Source organism: Syzygium oleosum, unplaced genomic scaffold (assembly GCF_021117445.2).
Source record: "Syzygium oleosum isolate NSW1041296 unplaced genomic scaffold, Sole_v2.1 Sole_v2.07, whole genome shotgun sequence".
Classification (NCBI taxonomy): domain Eukaryota; kingdom Viridiplantae; phylum Streptophyta; class Magnoliopsida; order Myrtales; family Myrtaceae; genus Syzygium; species Syzygium oleosum.
The window spans coordinates 9,167,719-9,186,632 of record NW_026607491.1 but is presented as its reverse complement, the minus strand read 5'-3'; the positions used below and the strand labels follow the sequence as shown (position 1 = coordinate 9,186,632).

Genomic DNA, 18,914 nt, shown 5'->3' with positions numbered 1-18,914 from the left:
TCCTTCCATTATTTCAAGTTTAAGGCAGGGACAATATTGGACATTTTCATATAGTCCGTGGGCTAAGCTGAACATCTATCAAAAGTCCAGGGACCACGTTGAACAAATTAAAAGTTCAGGGAATACATTGCACATTTGGCTAAAGTTCAGGGATCGTATTAAACAAATTAAAAATTTATGGACTACACTGCACATTGGGCCAAAGTTCATGGACCATTTGTGTAATTATCTCAATTGAAAAAGAAAAACAAGGGGCAAAAAGGGTTTTCTACACGGGCTACGGTATTATTATTCAACTGATGCCGAGTTGCCAACCTTATGCAAAGTCTCTAGTGCCCATTCTCTTTCCGTCATGTTGGACTCAATTTTCGTCAGATTTAATTTATTTATATAGTTTTTGATTTCTTTAAGGTTTTCGTCTTCCCATTGGCAAGGCAATGAAACTAAATTATTGGACGATTTTGTCCTTTCCTCAAGATCTCCAACCTCTGCGAAAGCGAGATGATGGGGGGATGATTCCATGTACATCTCATGTGTGTACACTCCTTCACGTGTTCTGTCTCGCTTGATACGACGAAATCGGAGTCCTAATCGCCATGAGATTCGTTTAAACAAATGCGTAGAATGACCGGACAAATCGCTAACGTCCGACACTCTGCTTTGAATTCGAATGTAAAAAGAACCCGTCTCTCATCGACTTTTATTTTCCTTGATTCACTGTCGCATGATATAATCGTCACATCGGAATCACCGACGTGTATTCATGGAGGGATTTTCGGTGATCGGGAAATTAAGGCACATGTGCATGTGACATAGGCGCGAGGGCACAAGATTTTGGGTGCAGATTGAGTCCAAATACCTAAACTTTGGGCCACCTCCAATCCTTCCTAGGTTTGACTTTGCGCACGAAAATGATGAAGCAGTTGGGAAAATGCCAAATTGGCCGGACTGCTGCCTAATTAAGTAATTATTGTGGTAAAACTTGCCTTTTAATCTTAATTATCATTTTATCATGGCAAATGAAAAAAGATAACCATGCTGCAGAGTCCATCGCAGGGTATTCAGCATTGATGGGCTCCAAAATAATTGGCATGGTGGTAAGACTAGAAATCTTATTGGCATGCATCGATGGACTTCGGAAACCGGGTCTAGTTGAGCTGAATCGAGCTCGAGCGATGTACTTGAGCGCCGCTCGATTTGGGCTGCGATCAGGAATGAATTTCAAAATCTCAAGCTTCGACTTAATTCCGCACGTCAGAAATTCACTTCAGTTTAAAGTCATTCTGAGATCGAATTTGAGCTTCAGAGCTCGAACTCGAGTTTGGAAATCTAATGGACCGAGTTAAGGATGCGATGCAGCTTGTAAAAAGGTTTCATGGGCATGTCCAAGTTGGACCAGAAGAGCAAGGGTCATTCGCTTGTCTAATAATCTTGGTCTGTTCATTACCAGTGCACCAGCAGATTCTCAAATGAATAGAACCAAACGGAGAGCAAGGAAACAGAAGAGGACACTACCAAAGGACTTGGATGATGCACTTCCTCCTGAGATGACCTTATCCCCTGCAAAAGAAAATGTTGATTTCTTGACTCTGATCAACGATTTCGATGATAACAAAACCGAATAGAAGAAATTGTGGACTTACTGCACTCCCTTGGATGGCAAATGCACCTTAATCCCACACCGCAGTTTCCATTAGGCTTTTCACACTCGTTGCAGATGTTCGGCACGTGATCTGGAATGTCGAATGATATCCTCGTCCCAAGCTCATACCCTTTGTAGTCCTCCGACTCAGTACCATCATTAGTAGCATTGTTCTTGTATACCCATCTGTAACTGGAGCAGTTCAGGGCCTTAGGATCAATACCATTCTCAAGCTTTTCGAGATCATGAATAAGCAAGCATGAATCAAGAGGTTCAGTTGGTTGCCCTGGAGTTTCTGGAAGAACTCGGCATGTATGAAAATTAGTGCAATTATGGATAAGAGTCGACATTATGGGGAGTCTTGTATCGCTGCAGTTGAGGAGGAGGAGTGAGTTTGGGTGCGGAGGCGGGGGAAAACCAGCAGTGAGAAGTGAAGGAAAGAACAAATGGGATTGAGATGAACAAGACGGTTGGTGTGAGATGGTCAGTAGTTTGTTGGTGTAGTCAATGGAGGAAATCCGGAAAAGACCAAGAGATGTTCTGAAATATGGCTTCTGAGATCTGCAGAGAATCATCCTACTCAATGGAGATGCCTCGGTCGAATTCAAGTTCGAAAAAGGCGGGTCGATCTGGGTTTTGCCGCAGAGAGTTCCAGGCGCTCCTTCGGCTATGCAAAGGTGAAGAAAGTAGTGCAGTATCAGAACTACTAGGAGATGGAGTCTCTTCAGCGGCTTCATTTTAGTTTTTTGGCTCTTGATTCTCTGGGGGGCAGATTATAGAAGTGATAGAAGAAAGCAATTGGGAAATGGAATCTACTTTTCAGTTTATCTTTGAATATCTGTCCTTATGCAATCCCCCTTTTTGGGTCACTTGGTGGCAATAAGTTCATTCTATTGTTTGTTTTGATTTCTTTTGGACCAGATGGAATCATTTTGAGCCTCCTTTTGCAGAAGAATCAGAGCTTTTTTCTTCCCCAATCCTTTTACTTCATGTTTCTTCTCTTTTCCACGGTGGTCATTGGCACTTTTATTGTTTGCTTTTAGCTCTGAGAATCCAGCCCATCTCTTTCATATAAGGCTTTAAGCTTCGTATTTGGTCGAGCTATCGGGTACATATTCAATGCCCCTTTTGCGCATGTTCTCGCTTATCTCTTTTCTTTTGATCTCGCGACATTTCAATTGCAACCAGAATAGAACCAGATGCCTGGGCTTGTCAGGAGCCAAAAGTTTAGTATCCATATTTTATCTCGAATTCGCATAATCATGCTGATTGGTGTAAAGTACCTCAGACTAAATCGGGCCACTCGCTCTCCTTTTAGGTGGGGTTACAGATGTGATCGCATTGGATGGTGTGTTAGCATCACATCAGTACTAATTGTCCACTCTCGCAGACAGGGCATAGCAATAAAGTCAAAGTTCGTTTAACGCCTTCTGGGATCACAGTCATATGCTATTACTATCATGATTAATTGAATCCATTACCAGCAGTACCAATCTTACTGTCTATTCATCAAAAGCATATAATCCAAAATACAATATAGGACACGCTGAAACAGAACAGGTAGTCTGTAGGTTGATCAGATTCTATCGAGACTGGACGAGTAACTGAGTACACACATATGCTGTCACATACACATTGCACAGAGGATGATCACAATCATGCTGCTGTTTTCACAAGAACAGCGGGGAAATCGAGCACAACCACCTTCTCAATAGCTGAGGAAAATGTAGAGGAGAACTCTACATGATTTGAATGACCGAGAAAGGCAGTGAAGTCCTCCTTCTTGTGGAATGACATTATGAAAGCATGAGTAAAACCTTGTCTAAGCATCTCTTGCCCTTCCATGTCTTGTCCCCTGTTTCATTAACATTTTTAAAACCAAATAGTGAGAAACAGTTTTGGGAATTGTAGCTTTAATTAAGGTTGATTCTTGGTGGATTGGAAAATCACGCACTTAATTATGTTGTCATTGAACAGAAAAAAGGGCAAAGAGCGCAACTGTATGATTCTGCTACAGCATAGCCACACCTCAGTTTTTAAAAAGCCTATGCCCGTCCTCTCAGCATATGAATATCACTGCATTTTTTATGGTCTACAAGCAGATTCAGTCTAGAAATTTACAGAATTGTTACGATAATAATAATTGGTCGACTAGACCAGATCCGTGCACTAATATCACACTGATGGAGAGATTAGCACTTTGGAGTGCACTGAACTGTCCCACGGACCAAAACATCATGAGTATCATCATCAGCTAAATAGAAGTTTGATTATGTTACCATTCGAAGGACTTGACAGCTTCGATCTCCAGGGCCAGCTTCTCCAATCCCTTGAGAATCTCTTCAATTGCAACGTCTTCTTTGAACTTGACGATAACCAGATGCTTAAAGTCTCCCATGGCTACTTCAATCCCGAAGCAAAATAGGTCACTGAACGACAGAATTTATACACATTACTCTCCCATCAACTTCAACAGCTCAACCTGTGCACTGTTTGCGCGGTGGCCCAGTTCACCACTCGTGTCATTGGAGGTGCACAAAAGAGAGGTGTCTTCTTTCTGGGACAGAATCGGCAGCTCAATATGTGGGAAAGGTACGGTGATTGCCGGCATAGACCCACAAACCAGCATCTTCTTCCCTCGATGGTACAGCAAAAATGTCTTATGCCATTGTCTTAATGCTTACTTTCCTACATCCATGGGGTCAGTGGTGTCAATTATTTGGAAAAAAGTTCGAGTGTTGGGGTCACCCTTTCATTTTGCCGACTGTATCGTCACATGACAGTGTTTTTCTTTTCTTGATTTGTGCGTGCAAAATGATGTTAACTTTTCCTAGTCGAGTACCTTCTTTAATTTGGCCTCCTTCAATAAACCATGCAGCACAGATTGCCTTAGCTGGACTCTTCTTTATGTCATTCCATGAGCAGTAAGGTATAGCAGTGGACTATAGTAGGTGGATTATATGACACCACTCATCTTTAAGGAATCTAAACTGCACCCACTATGAGTCATCTGGATCTCATTTTTCAACAGATCTGTTAGGTGGGACGGACGCTTTTGTTATGTTTGACCCAGATAAGGGGTGATTATTACTAATTGGTGAATATGTCATCTTGATTTCTGGCTTCCTGATGAGGCAGAACAGATTCTTCCCATTGTGCAATCTGTTTTTCCTCATATTTCCATTAATTTGTGCCTGATTTGGTAACTTGAAACAGTCGTTGTAGAGTTTCAGAATAAAATGACTAGAAGTTCAGTCACAAGAACTTAAAATAAAGTAAATTGGTTACAAAAAGCCATCTTCCGTTTTAGTTCCATTAATACTGGTATTTGCTGAGCAGATCAATGGTAGATGGTGTCGCCGTCGTTCCTATTAGTCTTCAAAGACCCATCTTTCTCTCTATATTGTGCTAGAGATTTTGTAATCGACAGGATTTATATGGTCAAATCTGTTTATTGACAGAATCTTCCCCATGTTCAGCTTTCATTACTGTTTCTAATTTCTGTTGATCTAGTTGTCAATGGTTACATGAAAGCATTGTCTCCCATTTGTGTCATCCTCATATCATATGCTTGTCATGAATTAATCGTAGGAAATAATTGAACGCGGGGCCCCGCGCACAGTGAAGAGTCTCTCCAACGGTGAAAGCCTTCGGCCACCTTGGAGATGACAGTCCTCAGCGAAAGCCTTCGACCGCCAGGACCGTCTGTAGTGAAAGCCATCAGCCACCTGGATTTTATAATTTATGGTGAAAGCCTCCCGCCACCTCCACTGCAAAAGCCTACTGCTGCCCGGCCACACATCTCAGTGTTCTCGAGAGAGCCTGTGGTCGCCCTGAACACAGTCCAGGAACAAAAGCTTTTGGCTGCCCTGACCTATATCCTTGGGATTCTCGAGTGAAAGCCATCGGCCGCTGGGACGCAATACTGGAGCCAATTCCCTTGGCCAATTGGACCAGTTTCACAAGTGTTCTTGAGCAAAAGCCTTTGATCGGCCGCCAGGAACATGGTCCTGGAGTGGACTCACCGGCCACTTGGACCCATAACCTAAGTGCTCTCGGATGAAAGCCTTCAATTGGCTGCCTGCCAGCCTGGAGCATGGCTGCTTGGACCTGTATCACAAGTCATCTCGCTTTGTTAATACACTTCCTTGGAGAAATTATTACACGAGCGTGATATACATCCTAATATTGAACCGGATCATTAAAATTGTAGATCTCACTAGGTTCGATGGTCCAGATTCATTTTAGTACACATACGAGATTTACAGAGTAATGTTTCATTTCCGAGTGATGGAATTAGTAGGAAAAAAAATTTCTGATTCTACAATCGATTCTTATAAATAAATGATTGTTTTAGATCTCGATGCGCAATTGTTAAATAATGAATAGTTTAATGGGAATCACAAATTACCTGGGGTAGGGAGGAGACTCCACAATGCATAACTCAGCTGGTCTCATTCACAATGTGCAGATAGTACAAATATCAGAAAGCAGTAACATCAATGCCAATTAGATATTCAAAACGTCAATTTTCTGTTAGCGACAGAAATAAATTAAAAGATTGCTCAGCTTTCTGGTTTAAAAAAATAGCATGCACTACAAATCTACAGGGGTCTCACTAGAACCAGGCATTTATACGATCACATCAGTATCAGAAATTTCATCCGAGCTAAAGTTTCTGGTTTTCTAGCAATTGATCCACAACAAGAATTATATATGACCATAATAGCTTCCTGATTCTGATTATGAACTCGGTCCCCCATAATTGTTATATTTTTTTAGCAGAACTTCAGCTCCTTGGGTCAATGGAAGATGAAGGAAAACTGGTGCAGTTCCCACATGATCTGAGTAGTTAAAATATTCCTAATGCCGCGTCTTGTTCTTGGTGTAACCTAACGCAAACGCCTTTCTTTATGTTTGATCAGAGGACTTCAAGTCTCCCACTTAGTCCAAGTAAAGCCAAGAAAGCTCCAATAGAAAATTAGCTATGCCTCGGACTCGTGTCTGTCTAGTTGGCTCCTACCAGGTTTGGTTCACTGAACGTGCCAAAAAGCTCGTTGTGATTGCAGCATCATCAGCCAGAGCATCAGAGCCCACTATCCAGAGGTCAACGAGGTCTTCGCTTCCCCATCTTTGGTGTCTGCGAAGACCTGGTATCTGAACAGTAGAGCGGCCGAGATGGAGGTTCAAATGATTGGAGGAGCCAATCCCAACCCCATGAACGGTCACGGCAACCACCACCATGTGGTCACGGTGGCGACGGAGGCGGCAAGGGACTGGTCATCCGTAGTGCATCGGAGACTCGGCCAGAGGCCGACCCGTCTGAAGCATTCAGCTGGCAGTTACTCCTGCTGCATCTTCAAGGTCCCTGGGACCCTCTTAGAGCTCAACCCCAAGGCGTACAAGCCCCGCATCGTGTCCATCGGCCCGTACCACCATGGGAAAGAGTACGTACACATGATCGAAGAGCACAAGCCGCGGTTCTTCTCTGCTCTTCTCGCCCGAACCAGAAGCTTTGGAGTTGATTACAACGATTACTTCAATGCCCTTGCGTCGAAGGAAGAGGAGATTCGAGATTGTTACTCTGAGCCACTCAACTTCGGCAGCTCGGAGCTCATTGAGATGATGGTCCTCGACGGCTGCTTTATCATCGAGATGTTCCGAGTGATTGAGAGCATCGTCACGCCCGAGCCCGATGACCCGATCTTCAACATGTTGTGGACGTTCACTTCGTTCATGCGCGACTTCCTCCATCTCGAGAACCAAGTCCCCTTCTTCGTCCTCCAAACGCTCTACGATATGTCGAAGTGTCCTGCCGATCCCCAGTACTCTCTCGTCGAGCTCACGCTGCGGTTCTTCAACTACGGCGTGCAGCGGCCGCCGGATGTCCTCGTGAAGTACTATGGAGTCGCGGACGTCAAGCACTTGCTCCATCTCATCCAGATGAGCCTTATCAACCTTCCTCCGGAATCACCGAGGGAATTCGACGACGAGTATCTGCAGCTGGTCCGTTCAGTGACAAAGCTCCGTCGCTCGGGAATCAAATTCAAGCCGAGGAAGTGCGACGGTTGGCTTGACATTCGGTTCAACAATGGAGTGCTCGAGATTCCCCCACTGACGATTGATGAACTGACCAGCTCCTTCTTCCTCAACTGTGTTGCGTTCGAGCAGTGCTACTGCTACTGCTCGCAGCACATCACTAGCTACGTGACCTTCATGGGGTGCCTCATGGCCACTGCGGATGACGCGAGCTTCTTATCGGATCACCATGTGCTGGAGAATTACTACGGGACCTACCCCGAAGTCGCGAGCTTCTTCAATGACTTAGGGAAGGACGTGGGGTTCGATATTGGGAGGTGCTATCTGGCTGGAGTGATGGAGGACCTGAACAGGTACTATAGGAACCAGTGGCGTGTGCGGTGGACGGGATTGAAGCGTAAGTACTTTGGTAATCCATGGTCTTTGATTTCGGCACTGGCGGCCTCCCTGATTCTAGTGCTCACTTTCATTCAGTCTTTCTTTGCGCTTTATGCATACGTGCGTCCTCCTCGGTCGTAATGAGCTGTTTGTGTGTCTGTACGCTTTCCTGGGTTCAGCATCTGTAATGAAATTCAACTGCTGAATTGTGTCTTCACATAGTTGCAAACTTGCGCACCACATCATACACTAATGAAGGAACATTAGGATGACATACGTCTTCAAATAGGATCTCCCAAATCATTAACGTGACTGTCCCTTACAGCGAAACACAAACCCTGCCTCAATAGAGGTCTTGTAGAAAGTATATTCTTCCATAAGAAGGATGCCGATTGTCGGAACTTCTCGATTGGTGATTCATCAAATTTCTTCTTCACCCTGTTTCACCAGAATCACTCTCACGTGCAAGCCGCAGCTGGTTCTGATTGGGTCCTATGAGAAATTGTCATCCCAGTCTGGGAGATCATAGCTTGACTGAGGTCTTGAGATCTCCTGAAACCAAGTTCACCACATTGATTTAGCCCCTGGCCTTCGAGTGCCATTCCTCCCTTAGAACTCCTCGCCATCATATCCAAATTTTCACTTACATGGCCTTTCAGCTTCTGCGTTGACATAGCGTAAGCAGAGACTGAGCTCTTATCAAACTAGCCTTCCGCCTTCCTGGCCGAGGGAAGGTTATGCATTTACATGCTGCAAGATTGGCTTCATTTTTCTAATCGATAATACCTAGCATCGAAATTTAATGTCTTCTTTCCTGGAAAACGCATTGCCAGAGAAGAAGATGCCCTGTCCACTGACCATGTTCTTCCATCATTGCATGACTGAGAACATTGTGACGACTGGTCGGCATGACTGCTTGATCCTCCAAAGGAACCCTTTGTTTCGGCCTTGCGAATCGTATGCAACAGGGTCTCCGTGCAAACGCTGAAGAGATGCAGGGATCTCCCCGTGGTTATCCTCTTTGAGGAAGCCAATAAGCTCGCTTACATCTCTATCCTCTCATAATCACTTTACTTATACAAGAACAAGGTCGCCGGAACAAGGGATATGATGCTAGATGTGCAGAATCTGAGGTCCAGAACCTGTAACTTATCTTAAAATGATCTTGAGAACATGCCATTTAACTCCATCAAAGGCCTTGGACCCATCAGCCTAATTTGTACCTATGAGACCTTTACCCGTATCCTATTATCATTGCGTGAACTAGCTCTTGTTTGAAGGAGAGTGTTCTCTCCGGTCTATCTCCTAGTTTTAAGAAAAGGACGTTACAAATGTCATAAATTTTGTATGGCGCTTATTTGAGAGTCATAATTTTTTTTTTTCGATTATTTGATTGCCATAACTAATACATGACACTCATTTAAGTGCCATAATTTTTTTCCTAGATCACTTACGTGTCATATAATTTTTTAATCGATCACTTGACCGTCCTAACTTTTTAAAAATGTTGAGCACAAGTGTTATGACACATCGGGTTTTCGATACTTGGATGAACATTTTTAAAAAGTTATGGCACTTGAGTGATTAATTGAAAGTTATGGCACTCGAATGAACATTTGGTTAGAAATTATGGCATTCAAGTGGTTGCAAAAAAATTTACCTTCAATTGAGCGCAATACGAAAGTTATGGTACTTGTGGTGTCGTTATTCTCCAGTTTTTGATCCTGTTTGATAACATAATACAAATCTATGAAAGAATGGCTTCAAATCTACCAGCAAGGTGTTTAGAGATCGTATTTCATAACACTTTGCAGATAAGAAAAGTTCTTTGTCTCTAATTGGTTAAAATAATGAGTTTAAAGTCGACATTCTACTTATTTAATGTGTTTAAGGAGTGCTCTTTTAGCTGGTGCCCTCAGGATTAACATGCACAACTCCTAGGAGTAGCTTGCATCATAGTTTTGAAACTTTTAATTTGTACAATTAAATCCTAAAACTTATCTAATTATGCACCTCTGTTAGTTCCGTCCACTTTGAGTGATAGAAAATATTGATGTGATATTTTTTATTACTTTCTTCTTCCTATGTTGCCACTATGTTAATGAAAAGTGCAATAATGGGCAGCGACACTGTTTTCCTCCTAACCTTAAAGTAAAATTAAATTAAGGGGGGCAGCTCCTAAACACCCTACTTTGCCGACGAGGATTGGCGACCCTTTGTGGTGATGTAGGCAAAGGGCCTGCAAGGGCTACCGGCTATTGCTAGGGTCAACGAGCGTTACCGGCCCGTGCGGCAAGCAGGCGATGGTTCACAGCCTCTTGCTTGTGCGTGGTGGTGGTGGCGCGACCACCACGCAAGGGTTGGCTAGCCCTCGCCGACGACCGGCACTCAAATCCAATCTAAGAATCCCAATCGTTTTTTATTTTTTATTTTTATCGTTTTTGCTTTCTTCTTTAATTCTTTTTCCTTTTTCTTTTAACATTTTTCTCCTTTTTTTTTTTCCTTTCCATCTTGTTTCTTTAAATTTTTAAGGCGTTTGCTGATTTGGCGCCTAATTGGGGCCACATCGGTTCCATGTTTATTTAAAAAAAAATCATTGAAAATTGTTATGCCAATATTTTGTTAAGAAGGGAGTCTATTGCACCCGATATGTTTAAAGATCTAATTATAATTTTTGAAAATTTCAGAACTTAATTGCATGTTTGTAATAAATTTTAGAACTTTTGCTTAATGTTCAATGCGGTCCTTGAATTTTTACTTTGTTCAATGTGGTCTCCGGACTTTTGGTACATGTTCAATTTAGTTCATAAATTATATGAAATGTTCAATGTAATCCCTAAACTATATTGACTTAATGGAAGGACCACATTGAATATTTTCATGTAGTTCAGAGACTATATTGAACATGTACCAAAAGTCGAGGGAGCATATTGAACAAAGTAATAGTTCAGAGACCGCATTAAACTTTAAGCTAAAGTTCGTGGATTATATTGAACTATTAAAAGTTCAGAGATCACATTGCACGTTGTGTCAAAGTTCAAGGACTGTCCATGTCATTATCCCTTATAAATACTAGGTGTCCTCATTCATAGGGTCATGGGTATGGTATGGTATTGGAGGGTGCTCAAGTGGGTTCTTTCAATTGTGTACTTGGACTGGAGGAGCGGCTATTGACTTAAAGAGGGCGGGCTCGATCCAAAGCGACATCGCAAGTTATATGGAAAATGGGCTTTTTATAAAGAGCCTTGTTTACAGGCAACTACGCTATGAAAGGCCCCCCAAGCTTTGAAAACAAAAGAGAAAATTTACTTCTTTTGATAGGAGCTCCTTTTTAGCATCTTTTGTCACAAAAAATTGTAACATATAACTTGCACTTAACATTTAACCTAGCCGAGTCGAGAGAGTGGGAATTGCTAGTTGGTCCTCCTCGGATAGAAGCGATCAACGCAGATGGCAACATGCGAAAGGCGCTTGGGGAGCGGTAAAGCCACATCTTGGTAGCGTAGCTAAAAGGTGCAGTGTGATTGTGGCGATCCATATAGTTGGCAACCTATACTTCAGGACTAGTATTGAGAGTTGAAAAGAGTCTTTCAATCAGGCCACAGCTCCTCCAAGAGGAGCAAAACAGGCTCATGTAACTTGTTTTGCGAGCTTCTTTCTATCTTTCGCTCCATTTTCGCACTCGAAAATTGAAGGTGTCTGTTGGCCTAGCCTGAGTTCCATGGCTAGTGAGCTCAATGGGGGGGACTAGGCAGTGTTCCAGACGAAACGAATCCGTCCTTTTTTAATTTGGCCTCCTTCGCTAAACCATACAGCACAGATTGCCATTGCTGGACTCTTCTTTATGTCATTCCATGAGCAGTAAGGTATAGCAGTGGACTATAGTAGGTGGATTATATGACACCACTCATCTTTAAGGAATCTAGACTGCACCCATTATTGAGTCATTTGGATCTGATTTTTCAACACATCTGTTAGATGGGACGGACGCTTTTGTCATGTTTGACCCAGACAAGGGGTGATTATTACTCATTAGTGAATATGTCATATTGTGATGGAATTAATAGGAAAAATGTTTCTGATTCTACAATCGATTCTTTTGAAGAATGATTATATTAGATCTTGATACGCGATTGTTAAATAATGAACAGTTTTACGGGATTCACAAATGACCTGGGTTAGGGAGGACATTCCACAATGTACAACTCAGCTGGCCTCATTCACAGTGTACAGATGGTACATATCAGAAAGCAGTAACATCAATGCCAATTAGATCTTCAAAACGTCAATTTGCTGTTGGCGCCAGAAATAAATTAAAATAAAGCTCAGTTTTCTGGTTCAAAAAATAGCACGCATCTGATGCGTCGCATCACATATTTACAGGGGCCTCACTAAAACCAGGCTTTCTGGTTCTGATTACGATCTCAGTTCCCATAATTATTAGCGATTTTAGCAGAACTTAAGTTGTGTGGCTCAAGGAAAGATGAAGGAAAACGGGTGCAGTTCACACATGATCTAAGTAGTGAAAATATTCCTAATCCACTGTCTTCTTGTTGGTGCAACCTAAAGCACAGATCCTTCTTTATGTTTGATCAGAGGACATCAGGTCTCCCACTAGTCCAAATAAAGCTGAGAAAGTTTCAATAGAAAATTAGCTATGCCTTGGACTCGTGTCTGTTTAGTTGGCTCCCACCAGGTTTGGTTCACTGCATGTGCGAAAAAGCTCCTTGCAATTGCAGCATCATCAGCCGGAGCATCAGAGCCCGCTATCCATAGGTCAACGAGGTCGTTGCTTCCATATCTTTAGTGTCTACGAAAACCTGGTCTCAGAGCAGTACAGAGGCCGAGATGGAGATTGAAATGATTGGAGGAGACAATCCCAACCCCATGAATGGTCAGGCCAACCACCACTTTGCGGTCACAGTGGCAACGGAGGCGGAACGTGACTGGTCATCCGTACAGAATCGGTTGGTCAGCCAGATGCCGACACGTCTGAAGCCATGAGCTGGCAGTTCCTCCTGCTGGCATCTTCAAGGTCCCTGGGACCCTCTCCGAGCTCAACCCCAAGGCCTACAAGCCCCGCATCGTGTCCATTGGCCCGTAACACCACGGGAGTGAGTGCGTCCGGATGATCGAAGAGCACAAGCTCGACTGAAACAGAAGCTTTGGAGTTGATCACAACTATTACTTAAATGCCGTCACATCGAGGGAAGTGGAGATTCGAGATTGTTACTCAAAGCCTCTCAAATTTGCGGGCCCGGAGCTGATTGAGATGATGGTCCTCGATGGCTGCTTCATCATCGAGGTGTGCCGAGTAAACGGGAGCATCGTCGATCCCAAGCCCGACGACCAGATCTTCAATATGTTGTGGACGTTCACTTCGTTCATGCGTGACTTCCTCCATCTCGAGAACCAAGTCCCTTTCTTCGTCCTTCAAATGCTCTATGATAATTCGAAGGGCCCTGCCGATCGCCAGTGCTCTCTCATTGAGCTCGCATTGGAGTTCTTCAACTATGGCCTGCGGCAGCCGGATGTCCTTGCGAATTATGGAGACTGGGACGTCAAACAGTTGCTCCACCTGATCCAGCTGAGCTTTAATAAACTCCCTCCGAAAGTGCCGAGGGAATCCAACAATGAGTATCCGCAGCTGGTCCACTCAGTCATGAAGCTCCGCCGCTCGGGAATCAAATTCAAGCCAAGGAAGTGCAGCGGTTGGCTTGACATTCGGTTCAACAATGGAGTGCTCGAGATCCCCTTGCTGATGATCGATGAACTGACCAGCTCCTTCTTATTCAACTGCGTCGCGTTCGAGCAGTGCTACTGCCACTGCTCGCGGGACATCACTAGCTACGTGACCTTCATGGGGTGCCCCATGGCCACCGCAGATGACTCGAGCTTCTCATTGGATCAGCACGTGCTAATAAATAACTACGGGTCCTATGCCGGAGTCACGAGTTTCTTCAACGACATAATGAAGGACGTGGGGATTGATATCAATAAGAGCTATCTGGCTGGAGTGATCGACGACCTGAACAGGTACAATAGGAACCAGTGGCGCAAGCGGTGGACAGGATTGAAGCGCAAGTACTTTGGTAATCCATGGTCTTTGATTTCGGCACTGGTGGCCTCCCTGATTCTAGTGCTCACTTTCATTCAGTCTTTCTTTGTGCTTTACGCTTACTTGCGTCCCCCGAAGCAATGAGACCAGTTTATGTGTGTGGGTATGCTTTCCTGGGTTCGGAATCTTTAATGAACTTCAACTGCTGAATTGCTAAATTGTGTCATTACTAGCTGTGAACTTGCGAACCATATCATACACTAATGAAGGAACATTAGGACGACACAAATAGATCTTCCAATGAATTAAACCAAATTTATTGGAAGTTGGCGATCAAGAGAAAAGGTTATCGATTCACTAAACAAGTTGTCGATTTTAATGGTTATTGATCGGCTACCTGGTTGTCGATTTACAATATTGATGCCGATGTCTGTTCAACTTTCAAGAGAGTCGTTATTACTTTCAAGAGTTTGTTTGTATTTCTTTGTCAACCGTTCGTGTTTCTATATGTAGTTAATGTTTTGTAAATTTTCAGGAATCAATCTCTTTGGAATGCTAGATATATTTACGAGTCATGTAATAAGCCTATTTAATGGCAAGTGTTGTAATCATTTTTTATAAGGCCAGATAAGGCGATAAAGTGAAATAAGTAAATGCCTCTGTCTCCTTTTGAATTGTGAGCGTTTACCATCAAACATCTTGTGTCGACAACTCTCTTCCAGAATACAATACACCTTTAAATTATTCTTATCAGAAACACCCTCAGTAGTGGTCTTGTAAAAACTGTGTTCTTCCGTGCGAAGATTGTTGGACCTTCTTGATTGGTGATTTATGGAAGTTTCTTCTTCACCCTATTTCACCAGCATCACTCTCACCCACAAGCCACAACAGATTCTAGTTGGGTTCTATGAGAAATTGTCATCCTTTCTAGGAGATCATTGCTTGATTGAGGTCATGAGATCTCCCGATAAACAAGGTCACGGCATTGATTTGGCCCCTGGCTTTTGGGTGCCATTTCCTTCCCCCACCTAAACCTCCTCGCCAGCATATCCACATTGTTACTTATATGGCGTTTCAGGTTCTGCTTCGACATAGTGTAAACAGAGACCGAGCTCGCCTTCCCACTTCCTGCCTGAGGGAAGAATATGCATTTCCATGCTGCAAGATTGGCTTCAGTTTTCTGATTGATTTATTCTAGCTGTGAGATAACAAGAATTTCCTATTGTTTTCTGGGAAACACTTTTCCAGATAAGGAGATGCCCTGTCCATTGGCCACATTGTTGCATCATCGCATGACTGCCTAAGCCGCCTTGCTCCTTGGACTCTCTGGAGAGTAATAAGATATGACTGGGAACAATGTGACGGTTGGTTTGCATGACAGCTTGAACCTCAAACGAACCTTTTCCTTTCGGCCTTGAGAATCATATTGGACACGGTCTCCAGTGCAAACGTTGAAGAGATGCAGGGAAAGAGGATCTCCCCGTCGTAGTCCTCTTCCAGGAGTCGATCTTGTTGCTTTTCCCCTCGCCAGGTTTCACGGTTTCCAAAATTGGCCCTTTCGCGCGGGGCTCTATTAGATCTTGGCCCATTTTGTGTGCTCGAGTGGGCCTCCTTGTATAAGCTTGCTTACACTTCTATCCTATCTCATTTTCACTTTATTTATGATTTTTTTTTTCACAGGAACAATGTATACGACACTAGATATGCAGAATCGAGGTCCATAACCTGTAACTTCTGTTAAAATGATCTCGAGGACATGCCATTCAACTCCATCGGCCTAATTTAGACCTATGAGACCTTTACCCTCATCTGATCATCATCGTGGGAACGCGCTCTTGTCCGATGGAGTGTTCTCTCCAATTCATCTCCTGGTTTTTGAGCCAGTTTGATAAGGAGAATTCTATGCAACAATGGCTTCAAATCAAACAGCAAGGTGTTTGGAGATCATTTTTCATGAGTTTTTACAAATAAGGAAGTTTTTTTTATCGCTAATACATTAACTTTTCTCGTGATATGTGCTAGCGATGAGTTTTAAGTCGAGATTCGGCTTATTTGATGTGTTTAAGGAGTGCTCTTTTAGTCCGTGCCATTGGGATTGACACGCATAACTCCTAGAAGCAATTTATGTCAGTCAATACGACAATGGCCGTCAAAATATTAAAATTTGTCACAAAAATAGAATTCTGAAAATTTTTTATTTGTAGAATCAAATCTTAAAACTTCTCCAATTTATGCAATCAAATACCTCTATTAGCTCTGTCCTATTTGAGTGACGGAAATTACTGACATAATAATTTTTTTATTACTTTCTTTTTCCTACGTTGCTATTATATTAATAAAAAGTGCAATAATGACCAAAACAATATTGTTTTCCTCCTAAGTTTAATTAGGATCAAATTGAAAAGATAAAAAAAAAAACACTATGCTACTGGGGCTAAAGGGTTAAGGAGGGAAGCGCCTCCGCTCCCCACTTCATCGGCGAGTGTTTACGACCTTTGTGGCTAGTAGGCGATGGTTTACGGCCGCTAGCTTGTGCGGTGGTGGTGCACCATTACGCAAAGTTTGGCCACACAAGATTCGGCTGAACCTCAAGCGATTAATCCTTGCTGACCACGGTTGCCTCAACCCAACCTAAGAATCCTATTCTTTTTTTTCTCTAAATACTTTTTCTTTTTTCTTTTAATATTTATCCTTTTTTATTTTTTATTTTTTCTTTTCATCTTTTTATCTTTTGGATTTTCAAGCTTTTTATTGATGTGACACTTAGTTGGTGCCACATTCACGTCATGTAAAAAATAAAATAAAAATTTCTTGAAAGTTATTTTCTGTGAAGCGAACGGAGCCTTAGAGTATTTTTTTGGGAGCTTGATCCTAAGGAAGAAAACTTAGAGCAATTGTGTTGTGCTTCAAACTAGGGAGAATGATCGTAAGAAATTGTGCTGAACTTCAAACTAGGGAGAATGATCGAGATTGCTTCGCGGTATCACGTTCGAGTATAAAGTGTTGAAATGAAGCTTGGATGCAGAGATGGAATTATGCCAAATCTTTTTTTAATCACTGAATTATGCCAATTTTGATGGGACAAAAGATAAGGGGTTAATACCACAAAATATCCAAAACTGATAAACTTATAATAAATTTATCCCAAACTAATTTTTTGAGCATGAAAAATTCCAAACTGGTACACCAATGACAATTTTACCCTCTGTTAGTTTCCATTAAATTTTACCGTTTAGTTTCTAAGTTGGATGACACGTGACAGTTGACAGATGTATCAGTTTGGATTTTGTCCTCCGTCTGTCACAAGTGTATCATTTTGTAATTTTTTGTAATATTAATTCAATTTAATGGAGGGTAAATTTATCGCAAATATATTAGTTTGGGGTTTTTGATGGTCGTAAAAATAGTTTTGGGTAAATCTGTCACATATGTACCAGTCTGGGATTTTTGATTGTCAAAACACTAGTTTGTGATAAATTTTGTTATATGTGTACCAGTTTGAAATTTTTTGCGGTAACCCAAAGATAAATTACATGGAAGTGCAAGAAAAGTACATTGATGTAACGAAACGAAAGTAAAGATAAACACAGATAAGAGATCAGCTTGATTGTCAAGGGAAAAAGTTTTATAATCATAAACACCTGGTATTTCTAGACTGAAAGAGAAAACTACTCCAAATTTAGCTCTAAATGATACGTCACTCTTGCAGCCCTATCAAACGATAAGCCACTCTTGTTCCAGTTTTATCGGTTTCCATCCCACACCTGGTATTTTTTGATGTCAATTCAGTCCTAAACCTTTTTGTCTTTGTGCCAATTCAGTCCTTCCGGTCAATTTTGGCCGGATTTTGCTGACGTGGACGTTGCCCAGCTGGCGGCCGATTATCGACGCTGACGTGGATAACTTTTAATAATATTTTAATATTTTTTTGAAATTTTATTTATTTATTATTTTTTTTCCCTCCTTTCCCTCCTTCCTCTAGCCGGTTGCCGGACCGGCGACCGACCAGAGGCCGGTGAGGCTCGCTCTCGCCAACGACGGCGAAGGCGAGCCTCGCCATGGCTGGGAGAGGCTGGACCTCACTAGCGATGGCGAAGGTGAGCCTCGCCATGGCTGGGCGAAGCTGGACCTCGCAAGATCCGGCGAGGTCGTGCCTCACCCAGCCGCCGGCGAGGTCGACCTCGCCGGCCCTTGGCAAGGCTCACTCTCACCAGCGATGGCGAAGGCAAGCCTCGAGCCCTCGTTGGAAGCCTTTGTCGCTGCCTCTAGCGAGGGCTCGAGCCTCGTAGGCGGCTGGGTGAGGCACGACCTCGCCGGATCTGGCAAGGTCGAGCCTCGCCAGCCGCTGGACGGATCTGGTGAGGTCGTGCCTCGCCCAGCCATGGCGAGGCTCGCCTTCGCCGGCCTCTGGCCTCTGGCCGATCGCCAGTCTGGCGACCGGCTGGAGGAAGGAGGGAGGGAAAAAAAAAGAAAAAGAAAGAAAGAAATAAATAAATATTCAAAAAAGTAAAATATTATTAAAAGTTATTCACGTCAGCGCCGGTGACTAGCCGGTGTCCACGTCAGCAAAATTAGGCCGAAATTGGCCGGAAAGATTGAATTGGTACAAAGACAAAAAGGTTTAGGACTGAATTGGCACAAAAAAAGGTTTATGACTAAATTGGCACTAATGTAAAAGGTTTAGGATTGAATTGGCACCAAAAAAAGATTTAGGACTAAATTGGCACAAATGCAAAAGGTGTAGGACTTTTTTGGCACTTTTCCCCTTGCATGTAGATGTAGTCAAATAGCTCGTCA

The 18,914-nt window shown here is 42.9% G+C and overlaps 3 protein-coding genes and 1 pseudogene across 3 annotated transcripts; 2 read left to right on the top strand and 2 right to left on the bottom strand.

Moving 5' to 3' along the window:
- Window positions 1–1,418: 1,418 nt before the first annotated feature.
- On the bottom strand, window positions 1,419–2,369 carry LOC115675576 (uncharacterized). The gene is made up of 2 exons (XM_030598303.2): window positions 1,644–2,369; window positions 1,419–1,560 (listed from the first exon to the last, which is right to left on the bottom strand). The coding sequence occupies exons 1-2, from the start codon at window positions 2,215–2,217 to the stop codon at window positions 1,466–1,468; spliced, it is 669 nt and encodes a 222-aa protein (XP_030454163.2). The 5' UTR covers window positions 2,218–2,369; the 3' UTR covers window positions 1,419–1,465.
- A 750-nt stretch (window positions 2,370–3,119) lies between these two features.
- On the bottom strand, window positions 3,120–4,167 carry LOC115675586 (stress-response A/B barrel domain-containing protein At5g22580). The gene is made up of 2 exons (XM_030598310.2): window positions 3,922–4,167; window positions 3,120–3,497 (listed from the first exon to the last, which is right to left on the bottom strand). Exons 1-2 carry the CDS (start codon window positions 4,038–4,040, stop codon window positions 3,299–3,301), a joined length of 318 nt encoding a protein of 105 aa, XP_030454170.1. The 5' UTR covers window positions 4,041–4,167; the 3' UTR covers window positions 3,120–3,298.
- A 2,254-nt stretch (window positions 4,168–6,421) lies between these two features.
- On the top strand, window positions 6,422–8,274 carry LOC115677739 (UPF0481 protein At3g47200-like). The gene has a single exon (XM_030600961.2). It carries the CDS (start codon window positions 6,821–6,823, stop codon window positions 8,198–8,200), a length of 1,380 nt encoding a protein of 459 aa, XP_030456821.1. The 5' UTR covers window positions 6,422–6,820; the 3' UTR covers window positions 8,201–8,274.
- A 4,299-nt stretch (window positions 8,275–12,573) lies between these two features.
- On the top strand, window positions 12,574–14,462 carry LOC115677748 (UPF0481 protein At3g47200-like; annotated as a pseudogene).
- Window positions 14,463–18,914: the final 4,452 nt, after the last annotated feature.

Coding starts and splice junctions, on each gene's coding strand:
- LOC115675576 (XM_030598303.2), bottom strand. CDS start 2,217: ATGATTCTCTGCAGATCTCAGAAGCCATATTTCAGAACATCTCTTGGT. Junction 1,561..1,643: donor TTGCCATCCAAGGGAGTGCA/GTAAGTCCACAA, acceptor TTTCTTTTGCAG/GGGATAAGGTCATCTCAGGA.
- LOC115675586 (XM_030598310.2), bottom strand. CDS start 4,040: ATGGGAGACTTTAAGCATCTGGTTATCGTCAAGTTCAAAGAAGACGTT. Junction 3,498..3,921: donor GCTGTCAAGTCCTTCGAATG/GTAACATAATCA, acceptor TTAATGAAACAG/GGGACAAGACATGGAAGGGC.
- LOC115677739 (XM_030600961.2), top strand. CDS start 6,821: ATGGAGGTTCAAATGATTGGAGGAGCCAATCCCAACCCCATGAACGGT.